This window comes from Synchiropus splendidus, chromosome 16 (genome assembly GCF_027744825.2).
Source record: "Synchiropus splendidus isolate RoL2022-P1 chromosome 16, RoL_Sspl_1.0, whole genome shotgun sequence".
Lineage (NCBI taxonomy): Eukaryota > Metazoa > Chordata > Actinopteri > Syngnathiformes > Callionymidae > Synchiropus > Synchiropus splendidus.
Window position 1 is genome coordinate 7,356,689 of NC_071349.1, and position 14,759 is coordinate 7,371,447.

Consider the following 14,759-nt stretch of genomic DNA (forward strand, 5'->3'; position numbering starts at 1 on the left):
GGTGGTGTGAGTTTGTGTTTCTGGAGAAGTCTGGAAGTCACTGTTGCACGCTTTTCACTCCGCTTCCCTCTTCACTCGTGAGCAGCAGGAACATGGCGCCACACATCTGCTGACCCTACTGGAACATGCTTATTCAGACATCCGCATCTTCGCTCCCCCAGAATGAGACTGGAGTTCAGAAACCGATTAGAGTTCTTGCGCCCCCTGCAGGAGACGTGAGACTTCAACAGCAAATCAAGTGACACACTGGTGGAGGACTCAGGGAAACATCCACATCCATACGGCCTCCACGCAGACTCGAGGACAGGCGTCTGACGCTTCAGTGTGACTGATCCAGAAGTGACTCTCTGGTGACGGCGGGTTCTCTCCAACTTCCTGCTCCTCACAGACAAGAGCAGCCGCTCACCTCCTTAATTTTCATTTCTCTCCACGAGTCTCGCTAACATGTCCATCACAAACTTGTTAGAAGAGAAGCAGAACTTTGGTCACACGACTATGGGGCGCCAAATGTAAAAATGAAGACACCCGTTTTATCCTGGTTTAGCAGAAATCATTGGCAATATTTCCACAGATTTAGCAAATATACGTTACATTTGAGACACTACACTTAATTGTTACGTTCCATTGCATCATCTCTGTTAGTGTTAAAACTAAATGCTAAATATAATTCTAAATCTAAATACAGTGGTACCTCGGTTCTCGACCACTATCCGTTCCAGATGGCCATTCGAGAAGCGATTTGTTCGAAATCTGAATCGATTTTTCCCATTACAATGAATGGAAAAAGAAATAATGCGTTCCAAGCCTTAAAATAGACTTCTGTAGGAGTGAATGTAGAGTGTAGCTGCAGGTGCACTGTTCCTCTATGTGTGTGGCCGCTGCATGTGGGAGGGGTTGCAGAGTGAGTGACGTCTCTCCAGAAGTGAAGAGGTGCCCGGTGCGTGTCCAGCTCTGAATGTGCGCTTCTGTGCAGTTTGGCTGTGACAAAGTCATAAACCAAGTCACGCTCTGTCCCAGACTCGCCTCATCCCTGTCCCAGCTCCAGCCCACAACAGGACATCAAACCCTGGAGTGTGCGCTCCAGCCTCGGAGGTGTGGAGAGCGAGCACCTCCCCTGTGACACTCTACCACGGTCCAGTGTGGTGACACGTCGCATACAGAGGCTGCATTACACACAATAACAAAGCGCGTCGTGGGTCAGCTGATCGGCCCGCGCACATTATGATTTTTCCGGCTTTTTTCGGGGGCGTTCCAGTTCTGGATTGTCGTTCGAAATCCAAAGCAAAAAAATCTGGAAATTTTTGTTTGAACTCTGATTTGTTCGAAGTCCGAGACGTTTGAAAACCAAGGTACCACTGTAGTTTAGAAGTGTAGCGCTAGCTAATTCTACTTTAAACCAGATTATTAATAAAGGAAATAAAAAGGTTCGAATTCCAAGATGTTCGAGGCACCACTGTATTAAATTTAAATCTAAAAGCTTATCTGTGATGTCGACTGCAGAGGAATGAAGCCAGCACCTTGTAGTGCAGCTCACACACCTGCCACAATAAAGCTTTCCTGTTGTTGTTCCTGGTAGCCATTTCAAAATCAGACTTTCAGTTGCGAGCCCGATGGGCGGTCAGAGGAGCCGTGGACCAGAAGGGGCCGTCTAATTGTCCACTTGGAGGAAAGGGGCATCTAAATCCTTAAAACAGAGATTTAAGATTTAGATTTTGATTTAGCATTTTGTTAAACATTGCATTATATTAAAGTGTAGTGTCTAAAATGTAACACATATTTGCTAAATCTGTGAAAATATTGCCAAAGATTTCTGCAAAATCAGGAAAAAAACGGGTGTCTTCATTTTTACATTCGGTACCCCATACACTAGTGTTTTGGGTGCCATTCCAAATACAGGACTGAGTGGCAGAAGCCCCAATTTCCACATGGCTTCTGGAGACTTAATAGTAGTTAATCCCAAAACCTTGGTCTCACACCATGTGACCCCTGACCTGAGAGACTCCCAGGGGAGAGCAGGGACCTGAACCCAGCGTAGCATCATGTCACAGAGAGGAAGCGAGCGTGATGCTACACTGATGCTGAGCTCTGGAGCACAGCCGGTTCCTGGGCTCTGTGCCCATGTCTCTTGCTTTCCGGGTGGGTCGGTCCCTAAGGGTACGACGCACCCACGGCAGAAGGGATGCCTGTCATACTGGTCTGCAGATATCTGGACATGAGCAACACCAGCTGCCTGTGGAAACCTTCCCACACCAGCAGCTTCAAAGACAGGAGAAAGCATGTCACAGGTTTGTCAGTGACGGGTTGGGGTTCTGGTTAAGGCCTCGATGGCTCAGACGGAACACACACCAGTGTTTCCAGCTCACAGCTGCTTCTTTTATCTCAGAGAGTCTTGGCTTTGATTCTGGTCTGCATTGAAGGAGACTGAGATCAGTCATGTGACTTCAGTCACAGCAGGAAGCAGATGTTGCGTCCTGTCATGGAGCTTCTCTCCGTCTACCCCTGATGGTCACGGCTTCATGTCTCCTCTGCATGTTTGGAGTTTGCCGCAGCTTTGATAGGACCTCTCAGCGGGAGAGTGTTCTTCTTTGTCTCGCAGGCGGCAGGAAGAAAGAGCCGGATCAGTTCAACTCTGCGAGTTGTGGACTCCCTCACTGACATTCCAGACATCGCTCTTCCGCCTCGTTGGCTCCTCCTCGCTGGTTTTCCAGCGGAGACAGTGACGCTGTTGTCGGTGCTGTAGGATAGCTGCTTTGGATGACCTCCAACTCCTCATGAGCGCATCGGTTTGTGTGCCTCCTTTGTAATCTTTGATCCCGGGAAATGAGTGTAAGGAGTGGACTCTGGCGTCTGGTGACCTGGGTCTCTGGTTAGTCAGGTGACTGTCAATAGTGACACTGTCCTGACAAAAGGGGGGGACAGCAGTGGAGTGGGGGTCGGCAGCCCTCTTCAAAATGAGAAGCCAGTAGGACCCCTTGGTTCAGGTCCTTCTCCGATGCTCTAGAGGTGAGTGACCATCTGAGGAAGGATCTCCAACCTTGTCCTCAAAATGCTGCGGCGGAGCCTCCAGGCATTCGTCATGACTCCCGTCAACCTCCACATATCCCCGTCGCTCTGGAAACACGTTCTCTGCCCTGTTCGTGTTGTTTGTGCTGTTTGTTTGCGTTGTTGAGGAAACCGTGGTTCTCAGCAGTCAAAGCTATCTACAAAATCTTCCACTTTTATTTATAGAGCCAGAGCAGACGGACGAGGGACGGCAAGTCGTCACGGCAACCAGCAGCTGGATACACATCAGAAATACATTCTCTCAGCTGCGTTCCAGAGTCTAGGATCCCAGGTCCGGAGACTGAGTCTGATGCCAGTCAGATGAAAGTGACCCTGGTGTCCTCGAGGACGACAGCAGTCTTCCACCACTTCAACATTCGGGAAGCTGAAGAACAGCTTCATTCTGGACGTTAGACTGTAGATGAATGGAGCTCGGTCTCGTTGATGATCCAGGAGCAGATTGAGAACTCAGATCAGTCAGTGATATCTCAGCGTGTGATGCAAACCCGATCTCCTCGGAGCACTTTCAGAGCTGAGGTGCAATTGACGCCAACATCCAGACGAGTGGAAGCTCTCCAGATGTTGGAACATGATTAAGTCATCCACAAGAAGGAGCCTTCCGGCCAGACTCCAGTCGAATTCCAACTGCTTCCAAACCCACATCAGATTCAGGTTGTGGTGCTCACGCACACACAGACCTCCCAGAGACAGCAACAACCCACCGCTGCTGCTGCCTCCAGCCAGATGTGGAGGACTGGTGGAAGCAGCTCCACGTTTCACTGGAGCCTTGGCGACAACACACAGCTCCTGTTTCAAATCACTGGACGATGTGGTGGCTCCTCAGAGCTCAGAGGAGGGGAACAATGGTCGACACAAGACCGCATAGGTGGAGGTCTGCCAAGGTGCTGGAGGACAACAGTCTTCCAGAAAGAAGTGAAAGCATAGGTCTCCATTAAGCTTCTGTAGTGCATGGCGAAGTGTAGATCATCACTGGAGATTTGAACCACCTCAGAAGCGTGGACTGTGGTCTGGTTTGGTCAAGTGGGTTTGTCAGGTTGGTCCTCAGCAGGAGGTGGGTTGTGAGCCATGCTGATGAACAGAAGCACTTATTCGACACTTATTCGAAGTGTCGAGCCCCTGCAGAACAAAGGACTTTCCATGGCCTCCACAATAATGCAGCATAAAGACAGACTTCTCCCTCCCGAACTGCAGACATGATAAATGACTCTCCGACTGCAGTTGGAACTACTGATTGACTTTCCGGCAGCGGCGAGGATCCGGCTGATGTTGATGGCGTGTGGGACCAGGAGCGGGGGCTGAAAAGCCCAGTCTTGGGGTGAGCACGGTCGCTCTGGTTCGCTGCCATCCCTCCACAGCACCAGCCTCATGGAGCAGCAGCTCAGATGGAAACACTCGCTTCATTCCTGTGCCTCGGTTCCACCGACTGAAGGGCAGGAAATAATGATTTAAAGATGCTCTCCTGACGACGGCACGCACACACACACACACGCTGTGTTAGTGGAGTTACAAACCACAACGCTCTTGAGAGAATCAAAGGATGAAACCAGCAGTCATGAGTGAGCACGAGGGTCGGTGGTTCTGTGGAGCTGTTTGAGTCCGTCCTGGCATGACGCCTGTGGATCAGGAGAAGCATCAGCAGATCTACTCTGAGCCTCTCCCAGATGACCAAACTCGACACGTCTGATAGCAGATGAAACCTCCTGCAGAAACCCACTGAGCAGGAACACTTGGGAGTGTTATGTCCCCAGTCTAGGGGAAGGTGGACACAACATGATTGTTCTCTAAGCAAAGCAGCAGAAAAGAAGGCGGAATTTAACATACATTTATTCAATGCTAACACAGAGCAACCATTTCTATACAACACAAAACAAAAGTAAAAGAGATAGTACACGAATGAAATACAGTGGTACCTCGGTTTTCGAACATCCTGGATGTTGACCAAATCGGAGTTCAAACAAAAATTTCAAGATTTTTTTTGCTTCTGATTTCGAACGAAAATCCAGAACTCGAACGCCCCTGAAAAAAGAAAAAACATAACGTGCGCAGACTGATCGGCTGACCCACGACGCACTTTGTTGTGTGTATAACGCAGCCTCTGTATGCAGACGTGTTAGCTACGTTAGGTTAGCCGTCCGTGACGTTAGCTACATTTACTGACTGTTTTTTTCTTCATATTGAGGTGTAAAACCTTCCCTGTCTCCACACTGGACCATGGTAGAGTGTCACAGGGGAGGTGCTCGCTCTCCACACCTCCGAGGCTGGAGCTCACTCCAGGGTTTGATGTCCTGTTGTGGGCTGGAGCTGGGACAAGGATGAGGCGAGTCTTGGACAGAGCGTGACTTGGTTTATGACTTTGTCACAGCCAAACTGCACAGAAGCGCACATTCAGTGCTGGACACGCACCGGGCACCTCTTCACTTCTGTAGAGACGTCACTCACTCGGCAACCCCTCCCACGTGCAGCGGCCACACACATAGAGGAACAGCGCACCTGCAGCAGACACTCTACATTCGCTCCAGCGAATCAGCCTCCATCCGCCCACGCCCACAACCACACTCTTCAGGAAGCAAAACTGCAGTCTGGTTTGTCAGCAACTGATATGACCGTGGGGTGATAACGGAAGAGAGGTGAGTTCTGTCCTTGCTGGCAGCTGAGATCAGATGAAACCAGTCACAGTGAGGTGACAAGTCTGAGGCCTCAGAATTGTCCTTCTCTCAGGCTGACTTTGGAGCCATAGCTCATCCACTGCAGCCATCTTTGTTGGACGTCCAGCGGGGAAGGCCTCTCAAACACACCAGTGTGTGTGTTCCCACAGTAAAGGAAGGCTGAGCTCTGATTGGACTGATGCCTCACCATGACTCCGCGCCAAAGGTCATGAACTTCAGAGTGATATTGTGTCCTTCCCTGGCCGCCATGTTGAGTGTGGGTGGCTTTACATTCTTCTCTTGTGTCTTTAAAAGGAAATGATCACACACTTTCCCTGACTGATTCATTTCCTGTTATCGAGGGGCTGTTGTCATGGCAACCTCTGTTTCACAAACAATTGCTGGTTCCTCTCCTGTTCATTGGGTCCACTCCACCGAGGCCAATCCAGCGGCCAAAGTCAAATGGCTCTTAATAACCACGGTGCACCGAGACCTTCGTCCATCACAGAGGTGCAGCGGTGAGGAGGATGGAGGTCCAGACTTATGAACGGTGAAAAGAAATCTGTGCCACACACAGCGAGCTTCACCCAGGGCCACAGGAGGCCCCCAGACCCAACTTTGGTGTGTGCAAAAGCAGGAAGAGAAGCCTCTCCACCTTCTTATCGCGGGTCCAAGCGGGCCCAGTTCAGTCTTGGAGGGGCGGAACGCGAGGAGAAGAGAGAGGGAGTGTGACTCCACGACATGTCGAGCAGCCAAGTGATGCCAGCCCACAATGGTCACCTGAAACAAGTCAGCAACTTCACAGGTCCACCGCCACTCCACGGCCATCAGGGCTTTATCTCTGACATGGACTCCATCAGTCCAAAGATCATTAAGACACCAGTCAGCTGTCGCCGTGGCAACAGAGAAACCTGGGGCAGGCCCATTTGGCGGGAAAAGACTACTAGAGCCTTTACAGCTCCGAGGTCCGCCTCATGATGCCGGTCTCACTCAGCACTCTCAGGCTATCTGTGGATCTCATATCAGATCAGACTCTTTATGACTCGTACAAACTTCACCTGACTCATCTAATTGGTGATGTATTGCCCTTCATCTCCGACCTCATCTGAACTCAATGGTGTCCTCTCATGGAACCAACAAGAACATCTGACTGACCCAACAGAACAACAGAAGAGAGGCTAGGGGACAAGTGAGAAGGCTCTCACACACACACACAGCTCTGACTCACATCAGTGCAGCAGGACGATCGTGTCCAGACAGGAAGAGAGGAACCTCCTCAGAGCTCAGCCAGGCTTCTGACCAGAGATGCTGCAGAACCTCCAGGTTTAAGGGGGAGAGGCGACCAGCGAGTCTGAGCCATTTTAGCATTCATTTTCTAACCCGTTGGCTTTGACTCTGACCCATCAACTCTGATTCATTAAATGTTCCTCCATTCACAGCTGAGTCATCGACCGCAGACCTTGAACATGAGTTGGTGGGAGGGGAGCAATGAGCAGGACTAGCGGGAGAGACTGGACTGCTTCTCTGGAACTGGGAACGTCAGGGTTGGCCCGCAACCAAGTGTCTAGACCTAGGTGGCACGACCCAGGTGGCACTGCCATAGTTGATGTCCTGACACTCTCACCCGAAATGTATCCCTCTATGTGGAAGCACGCTGTGACCTTCTCACAACACAAGTGTGAGAGTGTAGAATGAAGTTTTCCAAGCTTGTTCTGAAGGAGCGGAGCTGGAGAGGAGACGAAGACCAAGCAGGACCTCTTCAGAAACAGGACCATGCCGGCAGAAGTACTTCAGGTTGACCAGAGCCTTCAGTCAACCTCTCAGAGCCGAGCAACGTGTCAGCCCTGTTTGGTTGCCAGGGAGACTCAATCACGTATTGCGCCTCTGGATTATCTATCTGCTCAAAGTCCATCGAACTCTTGAAACACACTTCTCAGCATGTTGAAGGATTAAGATGAGGTGAAAGGTCAAAGGTTGAGTTGGGTGTGTGCAGCAGCTCACATCTTCTGACTGACATCATCGCTGTAGTGAAGCCGCGTGACACCAGTGCAGGCGCTGCCAGAGGAGTCGCCTAGATTATCTATCAAACGCCTGACCGAGGCGTTGATGCGCGAATAGAGTCGGCGTCCAGTGTCGCGCAGCAGAATGGGGTTTCTTGTTACTGCTGCCCACGTTAGGCCCCCAGAAGAAAGAGAACCCAGGGTGAGGGATATCCATAATTCAGTGGTGGGTTCCACAGAGACCACTGGAGCAGAGCGAGAAAACCTGCTGCTCACATCCAGAACTCCTTGGTGTCGGGGAAGGGCGTCACTTTGGGTGGAGGCGAGCAGTGAACTTTGGTTTGATGGACCTACAGGAGGCCCAGCTGAGAAACACTTGCAGGAAAGCTACTTTTAATGCACTTCTCTAATGTTTCATTCACACTTTGCTTTGCTGCTCCTCCCTCAGTTTTCACCATAGCAATACTGCTCAAGCACCAAAACATGGGAATCGAGCACTTTTCTTGGACGTAGGATCCAGAATTTGCAAGATATTTCAGGAGTTGTGGCTAAATTTTCCCATTGGAAATGAATGGAAGCAGGAAATGTGCGGCCAAATCAGTGTTTTCAGATCCATTGACTCCCATTATAAATGAGGATCTACTCCTCTGGAAAAGTTACTCATTCTCAACTCGCCATCCCTTGCAGAACAAACGTGGCTTCCATCAAGGCTGTTGTTTTCAGTCCTTCACATGAATCTGACTGTGGTCTGCGGCGGGTGAGGTGATCTATGACCTTGACTGGATGCAGATGAACCTCACAGATTACTGTGCTGTTGCTGGAAAACACTGTGAATTGGCTCAAAAGAGTGTCACATACTTCCTGACTCCGTGAAGAGAGGGAGGCGGGGCAGGCAAACCTTTCGACTGAAGCAACAATGTGCCTGAGCCACGAGACTGAAGCCTCTCCCACTCTCAGAGAGAGAAAAAGAGCTTCCTCGCAGCAATATAAGCTCCGGAGCCCAGTGCGAAGTGCAGTCAGGTGGACGAGCTGAGCTGCTGACACACACTTGGATACACACATTACACATTACTGCACCATGCCGACGTGCCCCAACTGTGGCAAGGAGGTTTACTTCGGTGAGACTCTCCCTTTCATTTTTGTTTTCTTTGTGCTGCGCTGTTTAAAGTGTTGAAACAGGAAGTGAAAGTGGGGCCTTTGAGTTCATCACTCCCTGTGTGAGTCTATGCAACACACACCGGACCTTCATGAGACAGGTCACTTTTTTGGGAGCAGATATGACAGAGGGGGTTAACATCTGACTGGAGTAGCTTGACCACATTCACAGTGAGGCCACCTGTTCCTGCTTGCATCTCCGGAATCCTCTTGTTGAAGGCAGCACCTTAGATTCAAACTTAATGCACGATAATTCATGTTTGAAATGAAATGAAACTCGTCGTGCTTCAGGACTGTCAACATGGCGTGGAATGGTGTTCAACACTGTCTTCACTTGTGTCCTCTCAGAAACATTTTGAAATGAGGGTTATTTTCAGGAGCTGAACATGTCACAGAGACTTTTAATGTTAGTGTCAGCAGCAAGGTTTCATCCTGAACAGCTCAGTGCATGGTGTTCATTATGGTTTCAACTCTCCGATTTGCTTCTGCAGGAGTTGATTCGGGCTTGTAAACGCAAAGCGGAGGTCTGTTCCGCTCCATCTTTCCATGCTAATCTCACTCATCCGTCTGGCGGGGATTTCGGCAAAGCTGCGTCCAAATGGCTGCATCCGGAGAGGAAAGGGCAGCTCCGATTTACTCCCGTCTAAATCCACTTTCCAGCCTCTTCTCTCCGACAGTTTTTTCCTTCACTCGTGGGACTGGCAGATTGATGTCCAAGAGGGAGCTGTTTTTCCGCTCTTTCTTTTGATGGGCTCGATTGCGGCGGACTGCGTCCACATTAGAGCCTAGTGTTGTTTTAAGAGACCAGCTATAGCAAGCGATAAACTAACATTTATTATTGATCGCAATTCGATCCTATTTTCATTCATGTTCAATAACCGCTTCATTTCAGCTGCGCTTCTTCACATTTGCACAGTGATCATGAAGCAGAAGATCAGGACTAGACTCTGCTCAAGTTGAGCTCGGTTCACTGAGTTTACATCAGGACAAGTTCATTTGATAAGATAAGAACTTTACTGCTGCCGCAGGAAACGTTGTGTCGTCTTCATTTGTGCTGTAAAGTGGCAGCTGCAAAGCTAATTGTTTTGCACCGGCAGCCTCTTTTGACAAGGCAGGTTCATTTGACTAGACTCATTCCATCTTGTTGACGGTGAAACTTTGCCTCCATTCCTGGCTCGGCACTTCCTAAACCCTGGTCTGGAATGAGGCTCAAGAAGTTGAGTCTGATTTTCCGCTCAGATTTGAGTGGGATTGTGGACACTGGATCTGTTCCACAGTGCTGCAGGTCACTCCAGTCGACTCGGGGGAGAGGTTGCGTAATTTCTTTCACTACTAACGGAGTCTTGGCAAAACAGAAACTTAATGGGACCCGAACATCCCAGCTATCTTTAGCGCCCTCGATGCTTTAAATACCTGCGACCATCATTAGCGGTCCAAACAGGATCCCTCTGTTTGTTCAGACTGCTCGCTTGTTTTCTGAGCTTACGCACGGCCATTATTTCGGGACAGACCCCGCGCTGGTGTTTCCATACCCGCGGGCGACAGATGCCGCCCTGGAGTGGAGCTTATGTAAGAGCCCACTGAATCCCGTGGTGCTGAAGCGGTGTTGGTGAGGAACACCCCGGCCAGGTCATCATCAGGTTGGGATCTTCTGCCCGACTTGCATAAGCAGTCAAGGTCAACTGAGACTGTCTGAGATAGTCATCTTCTCAATTACAGGTCGTAAAGTTTCAAAACTATCTTCTCTTCTCAGCTCCAGTGACAGCCATGTTTATGAGTCTTTATCTGTTGTCTGGTAACCTGAAGCCCTGTCTTCCTGTGTTTCACAGCGGAGAGGGTGAGCTCGCTGGGCAAGGACTGGCATCGACCCTGCCTCAAGTGCGAGAAGTGCAGGAAGACCCTGTCTCCGGGCTCACACGCAGAGGTAGGCGTGGCACCAGCCTTCTGCTCTCAGCGCTGCTGTCTCACATTAATGTCGACCAATGCTCTCCACAGCATGGCGGCAAACCCTACTGTCACAACCCGTGCTACGCCGCCATGTTCGGACCCAAGGGTGAGTCCGGTGTGGCTGTTAATGTGGAGTTAATAGGCAGTTAGAGCAAGAGTGAAAGAAGTAACTTGACGGGTGACGGGTCATAAACCAAACTGTGGACACTTGGACAGGCGTAGACCTTCTTCCTCTACCTTCTGTTTCAGGATTCGGGCGAGGAGGAACCGAGAGCCACACATACAAATAGACAGGTAGCACCTGCCGTCAGACATTTACATGCCATTTGTTAAGACAATCACATGCTGCCTCCCCTCAGGGCTGGTCCACCTGCAGGAGGTGCCACCATCCACACTGAAGACCAGGACTGGGTTCTGAGCAGAACAGCTGTTTGTGCGTTTGTTTAATAAAGGTGATGAAGTAGTTAGACGGGTGTGGTCTTGTGCTTCAGCTGCCCCGCCTCTGGGCCTCGACACGGCGGCGAGTCTGACCCTGCGACGACTGCAAGTCACTGAAGAGTGTGTGTGTGGTGAGCTTTGTGGCAAGTCATTTACACGGTCACAGGCGGTATGCAAACACGGCGCAGCGGCTCAGCTCGAGGCAGGCGACACTTCACCCGCTGTGGATGACGGACACGTTTAGAATAGGAACATTTCATCAGGTGGAAATCACGATCTGGCCAGATGAAGAGGCCAGGACGAAAGTGTGTTCCACGGGAGAGAACGTTCGAGGTGCAGTCGGAGCCTAATCTGATCCACCAGATGCTTCCTGTTTCCCGCGAGTCAGCGAAACTTTCTGTTGGTGAGTCACTTAAGTGGCCGCCATGCAGCTCCCACTGTCGCCATGGTAACAGACAAACGAATCACAACAAGCCCAACATGTCTCTCACAAACACAAGCGTCTCTTGTCCTCACAAATATTTGACCTCAGACAGGCTGAACACAGGAAATGACATGAGCTGCATTACACAGACTGCAACGCTGGTTTATACTACGAGGAATCGTTACCATAGCAACACCAGATCAACAAGCGCTGGGAGGCAACTCCAGCTCTTTGCATCAGGGTTTCATTCATCGTCCTCTGGTTCCACCTTCATATTTCCTGAGGTGTTTCTTCGTTCTGGCGGGCTCGTCCAGTTTCGTGTCACTCCAGCATGAGGTGGCAGCAACAATGTGCCTAAGCGAGTAGTTTCGGGTGCCACAGTGAGCGCCAGGGAGTGACGCAGACCCGGGCCAGGAGCAGGTGGACTGTTCGCGCGAGTGAAGCGGAAACACCAGGACATGAAGAGGTTTCATCTCAGCAGAAACTTCTGTGTCCGGAGGGCGCCATCTAGTGGGAAGGTACTACTAACTCAACTTCATCCCTGCTGCGATCCAGTGTCGACTCGGCCGGAGCAAAGCATTGTGGGTTTTTCCAAGCAGGTTCAAGTCCCTAACCCCGGCTCCTGCGACTTGGTCCTGCTCTCGGTTGTTTAGTATCAGATAGAGCGTTCGTTTACACTGCGATAGCAGAATTCAGGGCGCAGCAATGCTGCCCTCTAGTGAGTAGTTAAGAACCTAAGAACCCGGTTATTTAGAAAATGGTTTTTTGCTCCCACCGTAACACGAGAGATCGAAGCTTAAAGTAAAATAAAAAAAAGTCTGAATCTAAAGCGGCAAGTGTAAACACTGAAATGAGACACGGACACTTAAATATTTTAAAACTTTAATATACAGTGCTCGATAAATCATTACTAAAAACACAGGCAGTATAGATCAAAATGGAAACGAATAAGTTACACCGTAGTAAAAAGCACTGCTGAGATTCCATCTGGCGTTTGGTCTTCAGACTGAACCCCCATATCAAAAGATCATAGAAAGTATGCAAACAGTCTCATTCATATACATTTTTTTATTCTTTAGCTAAATAAACAATTTGTCCTCTTTAAGATTCCCTTAACCGAAGTGAAGAACAGCGCCACCTAAACACATCCGTATAAATTAACACGTGAAACAGTCGGGTGAACTTTTGACCCTAGACATCTCCAGCACACACACGCACAAACACACCCGAGTTCAACTTTGCTGCAGTCGTTTCTCTTGTTAAAGGGAGACCTTGTTAATGTTGATCTTGGGTGTTTGGTCTATAGTTTTATTATGATTTATATTCAAATAAGATGCACGTATAATAATGTTTTATTGGTTTCATACCATCCTTACACTTCTCAATATCTTTGCTTCCGTTGACAACGGTTCATTTCATCCATTTCGATCACGTTTCATAGTCATCAACGCCTTTCTTTTGGCTTGATGGCCCCTCACAACAGCCACAGTTTATGATGTGGCCCCATAGGGAATTTAACTGCCACCTCTGGAGGTGAGATCCTCCTGCAGGGGGCTCCTCGGTGCAAGTCTCCTCAGGTTCACCATCACGCCTCCTCTTCAAATAAAGCTGGTGGGTCTGAAGTGAAGGAGATGGAGCGCACGTCTTCGATCAGCTCCAGTCCTTCACATGAATCTGACTGTGGTCTGCGGTGGGTGAGGCCATCCATGACCTTGACTGGATGCAGAAGAACCTCACAGATTACTGTACTGTTGCTGGAAAACACTGTGAATTGGCTCAACAGAGTGTCACATACTTCCTGGCTCCGTGAAGAGAGGGAGGCGGGGCAGGCAGCAAGAGAAACATACCAAGCCTTTAGATCAGGCTGGGCAATCTGGTCCTCAAAGGGCCAGGTGGTGCAGGTTTTTGTTCCAACCAAACAAGCTCACACAGTTTGACCAATCATGTGCAGCTGAAAAAAAAAAAACGGCACCTGACTGACAATCAACTGATGACACTCCTGCGACACCTGCTTGGTGAAATGGTGTCCTCTTGATTGGGTGGAACAAAAACCTGCAGCCCTTTGTGGAACAGTTGCTATATATGCTCCGGAGCCCAGTGCGAGGTCTGTGCGGTCAGGTGGACGAGCTGAGCTGCTGACGCACACACACACTTGGATACACTCACTCACTCTGCTGCACCATGCCGATGTGCCCCAACTGTGGCAAGGAGGTTTACTTCGGTGAGACTCTCCCTTCCATTTTGCTTCTACAGAGTTTGTATTGTACTGTTTAAAGTGATCATTTCAGACTTGAGTGTCAAATACGCAGCTCATCTAAAGTAGCTTGACCACATTCACAGTGAGGCCACCTGTTCCGGCTTGCATCTCCGGAACCTTCTTGTTGAAGGCAGCGCCTTAGATTCAAACTTAATGCATGATAATTCATGTTTGATAATTCAGGTTCTCCTCATGCTTCAGGACTGAGTTTGGTGTGGAATGGTGTTGAACACTTTCTTCACTCGTGTCCTCTCAAACATTTTGACTCAAGCCCTGTCTTCGTGTGTTTCACAGCGGAGAAGGTGAGCTCGCTGGGCAAGGATTGGCATCCATCCTGCCTCACGTGCGAGAAGTGCAGGAAGACCCTGTCTCCGGGCTCACACGCAGAGGTAGGCGTGGCACCAGCCTTCTGCTCTCAGCGCTGCTGTCTCACATTAATGTCGACCAATGCTCTCCACAGCATGGCGGCAAACCCTACTGTCTCGACCCGTGCTACGCCGCCATGTTCGGACCCAATGAATGAAATGGATAAGAGTGAAAGAAATAACTTGGATAGGTATCAACCCTCAGCCCACCGCAAGAATTAACTGCTGATTTTTGTCTAAAAAAAAAAAAAAAAAACGCACACACACACACCGGACTTTCCTCTATTCTCACGGAATTGTGTGGCTCTACATTGCTTCCTCATCTTTCTCGCTGCTGACGGGTCATAAACCAAACTGTGGACACTTGGACAGGCGTAGACCTTCGTCCTCTACCTTCTGTTTCAGGATTCGGGCGAGGAGGAACCGAGAGCCACACATAAATAGACAGGTAGCATCTGCCGTCAG

General features: G+C 49.7%; 2 protein-coding genes across 2 annotated transcripts; both read left to right on the forward strand.

Annotated features, from left to right (window-relative positions):
- The first annotated feature begins 8,673 nt into the window (after positions 1–8,673).
- LOC128746967 (cysteine-rich protein 1-like) lies at positions 8,674–11,277 on the forward strand. The gene is made up of 5 exons (XM_053844394.1): positions 8,674–8,826; positions 10,693–10,787; positions 10,859–10,916; positions 11,060–11,104; positions 11,170–11,277. The coding sequence occupies exons 1-4, from the start codon at positions 8,787–8,789 to the stop codon at positions 11,098–11,100; spliced, it is 234 nt and encodes a 77-aa protein (XP_053700369.1). The 5' UTR covers positions 8,674–8,786; the 3' UTR covers positions 11,101–11,104; positions 11,170–11,277.
- Positions 11,278–13,853: 2,576 nt separating this feature from the next.
- LOC128746968 (cysteine-rich protein 1-like) lies at positions 13,854–14,734 on the forward strand. Its single transcript, XM_053844395.1, has 4 exons — positions 13,854–13,893; positions 14,224–14,318; positions 14,390–14,445; positions 14,698–14,734. Exons 1-4 carry the CDS (start codon positions 13,854–13,856, stop codon positions 14,732–14,734), a joined length of 228 nt encoding a protein of 75 aa, XP_053700370.1.
- The last annotated feature ends 25 nt before the right edge of the window (positions 14,735–14,759 follow it).

Excerpts from the sequence above, each read along its gene's own strand:
- LOC128746968 (XM_053844395.1), top strand. The coding sequence starts at position 13,854 with ATGCCGATGTGCCCCAACTGTGGCAAGGAGGTTTACTTCG. Across the intron at positions 14,319-14,389 it reads CTCCGGGCTCACACGCAGAG|CATGGCGGCAAACCCTACTG; the intron begins GTAGGCGTGGCA and ends TGCTCTCCACAG. Across the intron at positions 14,446-14,697 it reads GCCGCCATGTTCGGACCCAA|AGGATTCGGGCGAGGAGGAA; the intron begins TGAATGAAATGG and ends ACCTTCTGTTTC.
- LOC128746967 (XM_053844394.1), top strand. The coding sequence starts at position 8,787 with ATGCCGACGTGCCCCAACTGTGGCAAGGAGGTTTACTTCG. Across the intron at positions 8,827-10,692 it reads TGGCAAGGAGGTTTACTTCG|CGGAGAGGGTGAGCTCGCTG; the intron begins GTGAGACTCTCC and ends TGTGTTTCACAG. Across the intron at positions 10,788-10,858 it reads CTCCGGGCTCACACGCAGAG|CATGGCGGCAAACCCTACTG; the intron begins GTAGGCGTGGCA and ends TGCTCTCCACAG.